At 41.5% G+C, this 15445-nt stretch overlaps 1 protein-coding gene across 5 annotated transcripts in view; it reads left to right on the forward strand.

The window, feature by feature from the left end:
• The window catches only part of MAP3K1 (mitogen-activated protein kinase kinase kinase 1), a 274135-nt gene that overhangs the window by 166343 nt on the left and 92347 nt on the right, over positions 1-15445 (forward strand). For all 5 annotated transcript variants that reach the window (XM_030193149.1, XM_030193151.1, XM_030193150.1 and 2 more), the window contains one exon: positions 59-175. In XM_030193149.1, coding sequence (XP_030049009.1) covers positions 59-175 — 117 coding nt within the window. The remainder of the gene's footprint in view (positions 1-58; positions 176-15445) is intronic.

The following is a 15445-nucleotide window of genomic DNA, read 5'->3' on the forward strand; positions in this document are numbered from 1 at the left end:
AGTGGACTTCCTGGCACTACCAACCTCTTCTAAATGTTTTTTGTATGGTTTTGTGCAGACCTGCAGCTGTGGCCGTGGATCATTCTGTATTCATCTTCTGTTTGTCATGCTTCGTGTATTCCAGTTAGAATCTTCAGATCCCATGCTCTGGAGAAAGACTTTAAAGAATTTTGAGGTAACAAACTAATTTTACAAAATTTTATAGAATTCCTGTTTTTAAACATTGCTGGAAAGCTCATAGGAACCAAAAACAAAAAGGTGTCTGATAGCCTTACTGCAAAATACTAAGATCATTGGGTGACTGTGGGGGAAGGGGGTTACAGCTGCTTCATATCTGACCAGTTTAACAGGGCTGTAGCAGGCTATGACCACGCCCTTTGCAATTGTACTCTGTGGTTCCCCCCCCCCCCCACACACACACACTGCAACACAGAGTGCCTCCCTGTCTCTTGCCCACGCCCTTCCCCAAGCATACTATGCAGCATCACCACCTCTTCTTTTCTACCCCCCCCCCCCATACCAGAATCCCCCCTCTCTTCAAACCTTCCAGTCACGGGTACAAGATCATGTCCAGTAAGCACTCTACGGAGTATCCCACTCGAGTATTTGAGGTGCTGCCAGGTTCCGCCCCACACAACAACATGGAGTGTGCATTAAAGGGGGTGGATCTGGCAGCGCCTCACACATTTGAGTGGGAGGCTCTGCAGAGCACTTCTGTGCTTATTAGACAAGATCCTCTACCCGTGACTGGAAGGTTTGAATAGAGGGGGATTCTGGAAGGGGTGGGAAGGAGATACAGATGCACTCTGTGCTGCAGCATACACTCATGGATAGGGTGCAGTTATAAAGCCCATGCTTCCCTTGTGTCCTGCACGACTGCTCTGACCACACATACTTTGCTACAGCCCTGCAGTTTAATTGTTTGCAGCCAATAAACAAGTTTATTTAACTAGGGATTCTTGTTAATTACCTGAATTATTTTTATAGGCTGACACAAGTAAATAATAATTTGTGCACTAGCAAAAGCTTAAGACAAATCCTTTTTTAAATCTGGCTCCCAGAACTACAGGGAGATAATGAGGCGTATTTTCAAAGCACTTAAAGTTCCATAGGTTACTATGGAACTTTGTTAATCTAAGTGCTTTGAAAATGAGCCCTAAAATGACTTTGACTAAGACCACACAGTCAAATAATTTAAAAATAAAAACTTTGTTTTAGCCAGGATTCTTTTTTGTGTACCAGTGAATCTTTCTTGTCTCTTTCATAATACCAAAAAATGGCCTATGTATATTTCCCCAAGTAAACTTAAAGCAGATGAGGAATCGGTGACAGTCTGTTCATTTGAAAAACAGATTATTAAAGGCTGGGAGAGGGGATATAATTCTTATTCCCTTTTCTACTGTGTCAGGTGGAAAGTCGCTTGTAGCTGTGTTTAAATTTCGTAGTAATAGTCTGCTTTTGGCTTTTGATCTGGCAAGCTTATTGTGGCCTTGTATAACAACCTGTATTATCACTTTTATTGCAGGCAAATTGTTTGACTTCTCACTTTTCTGAAGTGCTTTTCTCCCCTTCCCTCTTTTATTTGCTTTGTTCTTTCTTGTTATGCCATTCTCTGTCCTTTTCATATCATTAGTGAAACTGTTTTAACATTTTAAATGAGTACAATAACTGGAGGGCATAAAGAGGTTTGAAAACATTTCTCATTTTCATTAATTTATTGTCACTTGGCTGATACAGCAAACATTAAGCAATATGATAGAACAAGGAAACACTTAAGGGCTTAATGTGCATTAACGGATATTAGCAAGTGCTAAGAAGCCCATTATATATCTGTGGGCTTCTTAGAATTTAGCACGCGCTAAGCTTTAATAAAAGGGCCCCTTAGTCATGTTTTGTAAATATTGGTTTAAAAAATATTTGACAATTGTTTCAATATATAAATTAAAAAATGAATTCAAATTACTATAAATAAATTGTTTTTGCTGGACCAATCATCTTGTGTTTCAAATATTTGGTTAAACAAGATTATAGGTGTGTTTTGTCAAGGCAGATTGTGCAAATACAAGAGAGATAGTAGATGTAGCGAGAACTTAAAGTACCAGACAGTTTCTTTCTGCAAATACTAAACGAGGATGACAAGGGAGAGGGAAAGTTGTCACAAATAAATCTGTTTTTTGTATTCCCTCAAGAAAGGGTTTTCATTTACTACCAACGTCAAAATGTATTTTATAATGTCATCGTTTCTTTAACAACTGCCAGAAATTATCTAGAGGGAGACGATTTACTCTTTCTGAAATAGGTTAAAACGTAGTGATGGAGGAAGGCATATGGGGAAGTGTGTGTTGGGAGCAGGTTGATGTAAATCTGTTTTTGTTTTTTTTTTTATTTTATTTTTTTACAGAAGACTCTGGCTTTATTTTATTGTGATTGCTGTAAATTGCCTCAAGGAGATTTAAGCTCTTATTTTATAAGCTGTATTCATGATTTATATATATATATATATATATATATATATATTGGCATTTACATGTGTATAAGTTCCAAAATATTTATTTTTTGGTATTGAATATTTTATTTTCAAATGCAAGCAGAGCAAAAAAATACAACTGCGTAAATGGAATCAGTAAACCTCCCCCTCTGACAATTCCGTAGCACTCCATTAACAAGCCCCCCACCCCCCAACAACAAGTATACAATCAAACTGTCAGAATTCCCTGTGGGTTCTTCAAGACACTCTGAAGACTACCTCCACCCCTACCTACCCTCCCCCACATTAAACCCAAGCACCCAATCTCAAAAGCTTAAGACCCCTCCCTCCCCCCACCCTTTTTACATATTAGCTAAGCAGTCCTGAAGGATTTCCCAATCACGCTTGTGGCATATAAAGGGAAATGGGACTTGATATACCGCCTTTCTGTGGCATTTTGCAACTGCATTCAAAGCGGTTTACATATATACAGGTACTTATTTTGTACCTGGGGCAATGGAGGGTTAAGTGACTTGCCCACAGTCACAAGGAGCTGCAGTGGGAATCGATCCCAGTTCCCCAGGATCAAAGTCCACTGCACTAACCACTAGGCTACTCCTCCTCCAAAATAAATGATGAAGGTGCTGTTTCCAGTCCTCCAGAGTTGGTGGCGCTGCACTCTTCAACGGAAAGCGATAAGACACTCACAGCAACAATTTACCCTCCCACCAAATAGGATGATAATTATGCAAGCCTAACAATCTTGAGAAGTAACAGGCAAAGAAGCCCGAAGGGCTACTGATAAGGCTTATAAAACCTTCAACCAAAAAGGGGATATTAGAGCAGAATCCCACCAAGTGTGAAGGAAAATGCCCGTCCTAGTCCTACAATGCCAGCACACATCAGGTACAGAGGGGAACATCTGCTTCAGTCAACCAAGAGTGTAATACCAGCTGGTAATACATTTCCCTATCTGTAAGAATATGATATATAAAAAAAAAAAATAACTCTGCTAATTTTTCCTATCAAGGCACCAAAATTTGGAATTCTCTTCCTAAATCAATCAAGTTTACAGATGATTCCCAACACATTTCTTCAGTTTGGCCTTTCTGAATACAAATAACTCTATTTGAATTTTACCCACACCCTTTTCTTAATCTTGTTTCCCATCTAGTCATGCCTAATTATGCTTTCACCTATCCATCCTTAATTATTTGTTTGTCCTTGAGATAGTCTAAATCACTGGTTACTTACTGCACATGTATTAATTTGCTTTTTGAAGTTATTGTAATTTGTGTTCTTTACATTATTATGTTTTATTCACTTTGTTTGTAAGCCACATTGAACTTGTTTATTTTGGGCTAATGTGGGTTATAAATGTCATGAATGAATGAATGAATAAATAAATAAAATAATAAGTACTTTATAAGCATTCTCTTGAACCAGCAAACAAACCGATGCCCTCTGTACATCTGCACACGTGGAGGGGCATAATCGAACGCGAACGCTCATCTCCATGGGCGTCTATGTCTGAGAACAGGTACGTGAAGGGGTGGGACAGACCGTATTTTCGAAAAAAATGGGCGTCCATCTTTCGTTTCGAAAATACGGTTTGTACAGACCAAAATGCCATGGATTTAGTCGTTTGTGAGCTGGGCGTTTGTTTTTTTTAGCGATAATGGAAAATAAAAACACCCAGCTCAGAAACATCCTAATCCAAGCCATTTGGTCGTGGGAGGGGCCAGGATTCGTAGAACACTCGCCCCCCTGACATGCCAGGACACCAACTGGACACCATAGAGGTCAGTGCGGTGGACTTCAGAAAACGCTCTCACATATAGCTCCCTTACTACGGGTGCTGAGCCCCCAACCCCCCTCCCCCAAAACCCACTACCCACAAATGTACAACACTACCATAGCTCTTAGGGGTGAATAGGGCACCTACATGTGGGTACAGTGGGTTTTGGAGGCCTCCCATTTACCAGCACAAGTGTTACAGGTAGGGGGGATGGGCCTTGGTCCGCCTGCCTGAAGTGCACTGCGGTACCCACTAAAAATGCTCCAGGGACCTGCATACACGCAGACCTCTAGGACTTGTTGCTGCTGTATAACCTTGGCACACCAGTTGACACCTGAAGATTAATCTCTTTGAAAAAGTCCTTTATTTGAATAAGCACATTTACTCACAGTTAACTGCAGATCAGAGGTTGTGCCCCACTGGCAACGAGTCTTCCTGGTACTGAGATTAGCAGTAGGTCAGAGCTGGCAGAATGCTGTACAATGCTCTCTTTCAGCCACATTCAAGGGAAGAACTAAGTTCTGTAACGTGGCTAACACATGAAAGGGATCTAAAACTGGCTGACAAAAATGGCCAGTACCTCATGGACTACCGGAAACAAAACAGGGTACACTCTGACCCAGTAAGCAGGGGGAAAAGCACCAGGGGAGTAGAGCCTACCAACTACTAGCATCGCGAGCATTTAACAAAAGCTAGTGGATTCACGGAGCCCAATACCCTACACCTACCACAATGCATTGCTGATGTGACTCTGCAGTGCGCATAACAGAAAAGGTGTCACACTCACCCGAGAGCCACATCAGAACCAGGGAAAGGCTGTCACAGGATAGAACACATTCTGCTGTCATGGAGGTGGGTACGGCATTTGAGGCTGGCATAGAGGCTGGAAAAAAAAGTTTTTAAAGCGGGATTGTTTTGGTGGGAGGGGGTTAATGACCAGTGGGGGAGTCAGGGGATGTGATCCCCGATTCCCTCCGGTGGTCATCTGGTCAGTTGGGGCACTTTTTTGGGACTTGGACCTGAAAAAAAAGGGTCCAAATAAAGCGGACCAAATTCTCGCCCAAAACGCCCTTCTTGTTCCGATTATCAGCTAAAGACGCCCATCCCTCCTTGGCTGATAACCACGCCCCAGTCTCACCCTCACCACGCCTCCGACACGCCCCCATCAACTTTGTTTGTTCCTGCGACGGAGTGCAGTTGAAGACGACCAAAATTGGCTTTCGATTATACCGATTTGGTCGCACATGGGAGAAAGACGCCCATCTCCCAATTTGGGTCGAAATATGGGCGTCTTTCTCTTTTGAAAATAAGCTGGATGGTCTCCCACGCCAGAGTAGAAAACTATAATGGAAAACCTCCTCCTAAGAAATCCAAAATTTTATGTTTATAGGAATCGCACCCCCTCACGTACTTATATAGCACCGAAATGGGTCGAGGAGACTTTCTCAAACGTAACCATAAATTCTCCAGATACTCTGTCTTTTGAGGGTCATCCCACAACTAGCCTTGTCCGGCAATAAAATGCTGAAGTTTTCATATAAGGAAGAAAGTCCCCTACAGGTAAATCATACTGGTTCCATAGCATTTCAAATGGTATCATATGCCCCCAACCAGGACATCCTGAAAACTAACCAAGCCCAACTTTTGCCGTTGAGCAAAAGCTCCACCCACCCAACCTGCCTGAAAATGAAATACCTAACGTATTGCAGCCAGGGAAGAAACCCATTCTACTTGACCCTACCTTCTATGAGCCTCTCCCCATATATGAAATAAATGTCAAACATAAGGGTTTGGTATCCAGGGAAGTCCACAAAAGAGAGCATAATGAGCGATCAGGGAAATATGACTGGTCCAATCTCATGATTGGTTTAAACTACCCAACCTCCCAGTCTAGCACCAGCCTAAGCTGCATGGCCATATACTACCAGTTTAAATTAGGAACCACTCTACCACCCTGTTCCGGCTGAGAAGACTACGAGGAATGCTAATTAAGTACTGAAACAAAAAGAGCAGCCTTGGTAATACATTCATCTTCACCACTGCAATGTTGTCCCACCAGGACAACTATAAACCTTTCCAGCGCCCCAAGTCCGTTTGGATATGAGATCTTATCATAGTTAAGGGCATATAACTGCTGTAGATCACAGAGCATCTGAATACCCAAATATCGAAAACTATGAGAGGCCCAGTGAAAAGAGAAAGCTAGGCGTTGCTGATCTTCCTTCCCTCTGGAGTTGGAAATACCCAAAAACTCACTTTTTATCCATATTAACTTTCAACCCCGTGACTCTTTCATATTCCCAAAACACCTCCAAATTTATAGGAAGAGTCAGCCCCAGATTTGGAATGTACAATAAATATCCACAAAAAGGGCAATACGATGTTCCACATCACCCACCCTGACACCCTGAATATCCAGATGAGCCTGAATTTGAACGGCTAAAGGTTCTATATAAAGCGCAAAAAGAAGATTCGAAAGAGGGCACTCAGTCACGTCCTCTGACCAATAGGAAAGAAAGGAGTGTAAGAACAATTAATACGGAGACATGCTATTCGGGTCGCATAAAATGCCATTATCCATGCACAAAAGTTCACCCCCAAACCTATCTGCTCCATCACGCCGTGCAAAAAGGTCCAGCTGATCCTATCAAATGCCTTCTCTGCATCCATCACCAGAAAGGCTCCACTAACTGGAAACCGCTGAACCTCCCAAATCATATGAAGAGTCCTCCGAATATTATCACCCACTTGCCCCTTTGATAGAATCCCGATTGATCAAAGTGAGCAAGATGCGGTAAAACCCTGGCCAACCTATTGGCCAAGACTATAGCCAAGATCTTATCATCAACATTTAAAAGAGAGGGATGTCGATAGGCCCCACAAGTGGAAAGGTCCTTACCCTGCTTCGGCAACACTGTAACTCTAGCCTCAGCCATAGAAGGCGACAACGAACGCCCTTCCAGCACCCCTTTATCCATTTGCACTAGCAACTCTCCCACCTCCCCCACAAAAAGTTCCAAAATATCAGGATTTATAGGTGCTCCCTTGCACATGGTGATTTGTAAAAAGTGCTCATTTGGGCCCTCCCCATTAATCCACCATTGCTCTAAAATGAAAGTAAATAAGGATTGCAGCCTTTGTTATGTAGTAGCATGTATACAGGTAGGTTTGCAGAGTGGCAGGCATACACATGTAACTTGCCCAGTTTCTCCATTCAGGTTTTCACCATGTAATTTTGTAAAATGGCTGCTCTCGCTGCTCATATGTTTTCTACATTCTGTCTAAAATGGGGCTGTTAATTTAATTGTAGATATTTCATGTTTTCTAGCATGTCAAACTCTTCATCGCATGCTTAAAAAAATATATTGTACTACAGTATGCAGATTTTGCGATTTTGTTTTTTCCTTAAAAGGAAAAGAGATACCAGTGTATGACCTACCAGTGTATGAGCCATCACTAGGCAACATGAGGCCAAGTAAGCCTTGGCTTAAGCACATGGTGCAAAGCATCGTGCTTTCTTCCATTGATAAGTAATAACCTTCAACAGGGCACTCGTAATGCATCAAACTGTGTTCCTTTTTACATATCGAATTATTTTGTTTTTTAAATTAGTTTTTATAAAAGCGCTTCAATCGTATTTAATCATATTGTTATTATTTACACTATACTTTGTATTACATTATGCATATCTGATACGTTCTATTTCTTTACTCCCAATTCCCTTGACAACTAATGTACCTTAATTGTAACAATACTCTGTTATTCTCTTACCGTTACGGCATAATGTAAGCCACTTTGAGCCTGCAAAGAGGTGGGAAAATGTGGGATACAAATGCAGCAAAATAAATAAGTAATAGTACACACCATGGAAAGAAAAGAATAAAACAAAATAATCTTATGTAGGAAATCAAGACATAATTGTCACAATTCACTTGTACTAAGGCGTTCTAAAAATTATCCTTCCAAGATTATATCGCTTAACTTCTCTGTTAACAGTCCTTTTAGCTTCATTATTATCTGGAAAGGTAATAATATTCTTTGAAGGAAATTTCAAGAAAAATGTAGCTCCCAGAGCCAAGGTTCTTGGTTTACATTTAAGCGGGTTTTTGATATAACGAATTTTCATTGAAAAATTAAAATGCACAAACTTGTCAGGTGTGTCTGTGTCAATGAGCACTATAAATCTGCCTTGCCCTTAAATAAAATGTTGTGCATTGTACATAAACAAGTTTTAATGCTTTGTCATAAATCACTGTCCTTCCACACACCGGCAAGGCAAAATGCATTTGTTAGATCTATGAAGTATGATCTTTTACATATCCAATACTTGTAAGTATATTTACCTTTGGAGTGCTTTCTTAATTTTTTTTTAATTATAAGCAATTTTACAAGGAAAACATAGAAGCAGCATGCATGATATAGAAAAGGCATAGACTCATTAATAGAATTTCAAAGGTAAATTACTTTTAGAAGAAGAAATCTGGGAGACACCTGAAACCCCTGTTGGAGAAAGAAACATGAAAATATGAGGAACAAACAGGAACTCAAATTCCTCAATAAGGAAAGAAGATTAAGGAAAAGGAAGACTTGCTTTTACCTATTACACAATTAATATAGGAAAGAAAAACAGAAGGGTCCCCCAAGGACAGCAGAAAGAACGGCAAACTCACAAAAATTCACTTCTTACTGTCCACCACAGCAGGGACATTTTGGCAGCTGCGTCCAGGCTGTGTGCAATCCACAGCTCAAGCCGGTTGAAAACTGGTAAAACAACCACGAGATGGTGTTTAACCTTCTATTGGATGTGTTGTCTTCTTCATGTAATGAACTTTGCACCTGACTCCTGAGGCAGGTGCTTGTGGCGCCGAAATGCAGGACTAACGTCAAGTCATTTTTACTTTGCTGTTTAAGTTGATTGACTGTTAATAGACTTCCCTGTGTTGGAACTACATTTGGTGTACCCCAAATGTTTTTAATGTTTGCCTTGTGATTAATATAGGACCAGCAGCATAGAGCCAGAGGGCAGAGCTATAGATACTGGAGATGGAACACTTCTAGTGTCAAGAAAATTCTGTAGCTATAATGGATCATGAAAAACATAAGTATTGCCCTGATATTTAATGATACATTTGCAAGGAAACTTGAAGATATGTTGCTCCTAGGACCAAAACACATGAACACTTGGCCAAAAAGGCCTTTCACCGTTTCTGTATTGTCCTAGAAAGGACAGGAAATACCATTACATTCATGCTGCAAAAATGTCTGTTGCTTAAAGTGAAAGTACAATCAAAGTATCCAATTCCTATCAGACTCTAGGGCGAAAGTCACAATTAAAATGGCGTTAGATGACAGTCGTGCATATTTTCAAAGCACTTAGCCTTCCAGAGTTCCATAGAAACCTATGGAACTTTGGAAGGCTAAGTGCTTTGAAAATATGCCTCGATATAGGCTGCAGGTTTTCCAGAAAACCTGTTAAAGTTTAATCTGGCTTCTTCACCCTGCATAAGAACATAAGGGTAGCCATACTGGGTCAGACCAATGGTCTATCTAGCCCAGTATCCTGTTTTCCAAACAGTGGCCAATCCATGTCATAAGTACCTGGAAGAAACCCAATTAGCAGCAGCATTCCACGCTACCAATCCAAGGGCAAGCAGTTGCTTCCTCATGTCTGTCTCAATAGCAGACTATGGACTTTTCCTCCAGGAATTTAAACCCAGATACCTCTGTTACCACGTCCTCCAGCAATGAATTCCAGAGCTTAACTATTCGTTGAGTGAAAAAATATTTTCTCCTATTTGTTTTAAAAGTATTTTCATGTAACTTCAAGTGTGCCCTAGTCTTTGTACTTTTGGAATGAGGAAAAAATTGATGTACTTCTACTCATTCTACACCACTCAGGATTTTGTAGACCGCAATCATGCCTCCCCTCATCCATCTCTTTACCAAGCTGAAGAGCCCTAACTTCTTTAGCCTTCCTAATGCGGGAGGAGTTGATCCCCTTTTATCATTTTGGTCGCTCTTCTTTGAACCTTTTTTAAATTCTGCTATATCTTTTTTGAGATACGGCGACCAGAACTGAATGCAGTACTCAAGGTGCAGTCTCACCATGAAGCGATACAAAGGCATTATACTATTTTCAGTCTTTCAAGCTGAAGAGCCCTAACCTCTTTAGCCTTTCCTCATACGAGTGGAGTGCATCCCCTTTATCATTTTGGTCGTTCTTCTTTGAACCTTTTTTTAAATTCCGCTGACTTTTTTGAGATACGGCGACCAGAACTGAATGCAATACTCAAAGTGCAGTCACACCATGGAGCAATACAAAGGCATTATAGTATTTTCAGTCTTATTCATCATCCCTTTCCTAATAATTCCTAGCATATTCCCAGATGTGCCAGAAGCTACATAAAAAGCATGGGTCAAAGGTGGTAAGGATTATTTAAGTACCTGAAGAATCTCTACAGAATATTTTTTTTAACAATCTCCTTTGCTGACAAGACAGGTGGTTTGGGAAAGTTAATAAACCTCAGATTCAGATGGCAATTAAAATTATCAGGTAAAAAGGGGTAATAGTGGGAAAATGACCACTGATTCCAAAGTGGACAATCCTGATGCTTGAAAAGGTTTATTAAATCAGTTTTTGATGTAAGTTTTTATCCTTGATCAGTTGAATTTGACACTTCTGTATCTCTCACAATGTTTTTTCTGTTCTTTCCATCTTGATTTGTTGTCTCTTCAGGCTTTCCCAGTTTGGTTGGAATCGGGCCCTCCAATAATTCTGAGGCCATCTTCCCCTATTTAGCTGCTATCATCCCGGTAGCGTGAACCAACAAATTTGGTTCAGGTACCACTGCTTCCCATGGCAGGCTCCCCTCAATGCTGACCACTGTTGCAGCAACTTCCACATTGGGAGCCCTCAGCAACTCTGCCACAGTCGACCCTAATTCGGGTGTCTGGGGGGAGAGGGGTGTCTTGTGCACCTTGGAGCTTATTTACACATCACAAACACTCAAGGCATAGGCTCATTCATCATGTCCCCAGCTCCCAAAGATTTATCACTGCAGTCTTCAGCATCGAGCCAGTTGAAGCTCTTGATGGATGACTGAACCAGAGCTGGGACACCAGCAGATGAGCTCCCAGAGGGTAGGAACAAACCTTACCTTTATGCTTGCCCATACTCTCTGATTCTCAGCTTGCTTCTCCGTATTATTTGTTCCCGACACCATCTTGAGTCCTCATTGCTTAATTTTTTATATTATGCTCCACTTTTACAAAGAGAAAATGTGTAAAGTGAATTTACTTTCTAACGTAACCTCATGCCACACATGAAGAAGAGGCGTCTTTGATTACGGAAAGCTAATGTGCATTATATAGTCTGAGAACAGATCCAGCCCAGGTTTGTAGTATTTATGTCATCTGAATCCTTATAAGCAGCTTGTATAAAATGAGTTGTTGGTCTCAGTTCAGTCTCCAGTGTACAGATATCTTTTCAATTGCCATTAACGTGTGATTACACACCCTAAGCTGTAATTTGATGCAGCAGCTTGCTTTTTTTTTTTTTTGTAAAAACAGTTGGGTCATATGACCCAGATTTTGCTTCATCCCCTCCAGAAATTAGTCTTCTATTCCAGTCATGTTCTGATCTCCGGCAAGGAAGTGAAGAGCTTCTAGACAAAATCGTGCCTAAAATCAATGAGTTTAGGAATTCAATTTTTTATATTTGCAGGTCCCTCTTATTGGAATAAATTGCCTCAGGATAAGAAAGATCCAGGATGTGAAAGAATTTAAAAAAGAATTGAAAACTCTTCTCTTTGTTCAAGCATTTGGGGGGGGAGGTAGATGGTTGATAATTTTCCTCTTTATTGGGTCTATCACTTTTGTATGGTGTACATTTTGTAAGAAAGTTTTTATGTTTTGTTACATGATTTATGTAGGAGGAAGTGACGTCAGTCTGCTGATGGCAGCCTAGCTGTGGTGCTCCTCACAAATCTGAAATATTAACTTTCATAAGCACTATCGGAGGGCTTATTTTGCTTGTTTTTGCCTGGTAACCAAAATAGCAGTGAGAAGAGCCCTTGATGGCTAGTAAAAAAAAAAAAAAAAAAGCCTGATCTCAGATTATGCTTATCAGTCAGTGCTCCTCTCAACATGTGCTGGGAAAAATTCCGGCACCTTTATCCTTGCTGGTCGCTGATCTGGAAGTTTTGTCTGAGGCAACAGAATAGGGTCAGCTTGATCTCGAGCCACTATGTAAAGCTGATTTGCAGAGATTGGATGAGTGACCTTTAAATCATCAATTGAGAGCATTAAAGTGTCCATGCACTCCGAGGTGGATAGCTTGCATAAAAATTGACTACATGGGCCCATCAGCTCAATGAATTTGAAGAGTGAGCGATTCAACACGATCAGAATTTCATGTCTGTTGGTAAACAGGTTGATTCACTTGAACATAACTATGAGGGTATACTTTTGAAAATTGGAAGACAGTGAAAATAGAGCAAGAAGAAATAATATACAAGCCTGCAGGCTCCCTGAGGCTTTGGTTCAGCAAGATGTGACTGTGCTTCTGTGAAAACTTATCTCTTTTTGGATGCAGTGGGTGATTTGGAGGACTTACTACTTTTGGAGTTTGAATGAGTGCATAGAGGACTGGGGCCCAAAATGGCTGAACAGCCAGAGGATATTGTGGCTTGCTTCCTGTGTTTCCCTGTTCAGAAGCGTGTCTTTCAGGCGGCCCGCAAGGTGGACCGTGTTCTGCTGGAGGGTGCAAAGGTTGAATTGTTTGTTGATATCTCTGTGATTACTTTGAGGCGCTGCAGAGAGTTTTGGTTGGTGACGTGCTGTTTGGCTGAAAATAAAGTATACTTTCATTGGCACTATCCTTTCAGTGTGTCCTTTGCTCTCAATAATAATCTGCATAAAGTGACTACTCATTGCAGAATTGATTATCTTGCAGGAGACCAAGTTATGGAAAGGTGATGTTACCATGATCAATCGAGCTTCGACCTCCATGCATTCCTTTGCAGGTCAGGGCACTCAGAAAAGCAGGCTTCAACGTAGCTCAGATGTTTCTACTGAGTTGTCCAGCTGGATACAGCTGACTTTGGTTTTCTACTTCTGATTTTATTACGGGACCTTGGGATTACAGCTTGATTGGATATGTTAGTACTGGTTATCCTTGAGCACTGGGTTGCCTTGAGTTGTTCAGTTTACTTCGCTTGGGGAAATCCAGAGACTTATTGTAAATACTGTTTTTTGTTTATGTAGGTTAGACTTCTGCTTCTGACCTATTTAGCCTGGGGATGATACTGTCAGAAGTGACTGCCTTCCTCCATAGACCCGTGTTATGGGAAGCCTAGTATTGTATAGGAGTGGGGAAGGGGGGGTGGGTAGGTAGGGTTGTAAGAGAGTATGTAGGAATAGTTTATGTTGATATGGAGGTTGACAATGTATGGGCTGGTATATGGGAGTTATGTATGCTGTTGGATGGTATGACTGTTTTATAGCACTGTTACAGTTCTTCGGTTGGATTATCTGAGTGAGATCGCTCATGATAATATTGTTTGACGGATCTAAGCTATTGGTCTTTATGTTCAAACAATTTTTATTAAGTTTCAGGAATGTGTATAACCACAACTGGTAGCAAAAGAACATATGCCTGCTTATAATTGAACGAGAAAAATGCCCAAGTTCCGACCTAAATCAGGAGATGGATGTTTATCTCACAAAAACGAATAACACGGTATAATCGAAAGCCGAACTTGGACGTTTTCAACTGCACTCCATCGCGGAAGCGTACAAAGTTGACAGGGGCGTGGTGAAGGCGGGACTGGGGCATGGTTATCACCCGAACAGAGATGGGCGCCTTTCGCCGATAATGGAAAAAAAAGTGTGCGTTTGTAGCTAGAATTTAGGGCACTTTTCCTGGACCCTGTTTTTTCACGAATAGGGCCCCAAAAAGTGCCCTAAATGACCAGATTACCACCAGAGGGAATCGGGGATGACCTCCCCTGACTCCCCCAGTGGTCACTAACCCCCTCCCACCACAAAAAATGATGTTTCACAACTTTTTATTTTCACCCTCAAATGTCATACCCACCTCCCTGGCAGCAGTATGCAGGTCCCTGGCGCAGTTGTTAGGGGGTGCAGTGGACTTCAGGCAGGTGGACCCAGGCCCATCCCCCCCCCCCCCCCACCTGTTACAATTGTGCTGCTTAATGCTTAGTTGTCCAACCCCCCCAAACCCACTGTACCCACATGTAGGTGCCCCCCTTCACCCCTTAGGGCTATAGTAATGGTGTAGACTTGTTGGCAGTGGGTTTTGAGGGGGATTTTGGGGGGCTCAACACACAAGGAAAGGGTGCTATGCACCTGGGAGCTCTTTTACCTTTTTTTTTTTTGTTTTTGTTTTTGTAAAAGTGCACCCTAGGGTGCCTGGTTGGTGTCCTGGCATGTGAGGGGGACCAGTGCACTTCGAATCCTGGCCCCTCCCACGAACAAATGCCTTGGATTTATTCGTTTTTGAGCCTTCATTTTCCATTATTGCTGAAAAGCAAAAACGCCCAGCTCACAAATTGTCGAATAAAACATGGGACGTCTATTTTTTTCGAAAATACGGTTCGGTCCGCCCCTTCACGGACCCTTTCTTGGAGGTAAACGCCCATGGAGATAGACGTTTTCGCTCGATTATGCCCCTCATGGTGTACTCAAGGCACACAGAAACGCCTAGCCCCAAACCTCTCCCCTTCACCACCCAAGTTATTGGTCTTTATGTCCTTTAATGCTCTAGGTCTTAATTCCTCTCAAAAGCATCGACTCTATTTTAAAGAGGCCCAGCGAGTCAGTATGGATGTTGGGTTTGTTCAGGAAACCCACCTATTGCCACGTCACGAATTGCTATTCCATCATAAAAAATATTCTCAAATTTATTGTGCCTCTAATAAGGCTAAATCTAAAATCAATGGGGTATCCTGCTTGCTAACTCCCTGCTTCCCACAGTACATGAGAGAGTGCGGGATAAAGAGGGATGTTACTTGCTGTTGAAAGTGGAGTTAGGGAATCAGCTTTATATTTTGCTGATTATTTATGCTCCCAATGTTGAATAAGTTACATTTTTGAGACACTTCATAGCTTTTTCATTGCTAAGGTGGAGGGGAGGCTTTTAATTGGGGGAGGTTTTAATA

The sequence above is a fragment of the Microcaecilia unicolor genome, chromosome 2 (assembly GCF_901765095.1).
Source record: "Microcaecilia unicolor chromosome 2, aMicUni1.1, whole genome shotgun sequence".
In the NCBI taxonomy this organism is placed as follows: domain Eukaryota; kingdom Metazoa; phylum Chordata; class Amphibia; order Gymnophiona; family Siphonopidae; genus Microcaecilia; species Microcaecilia unicolor.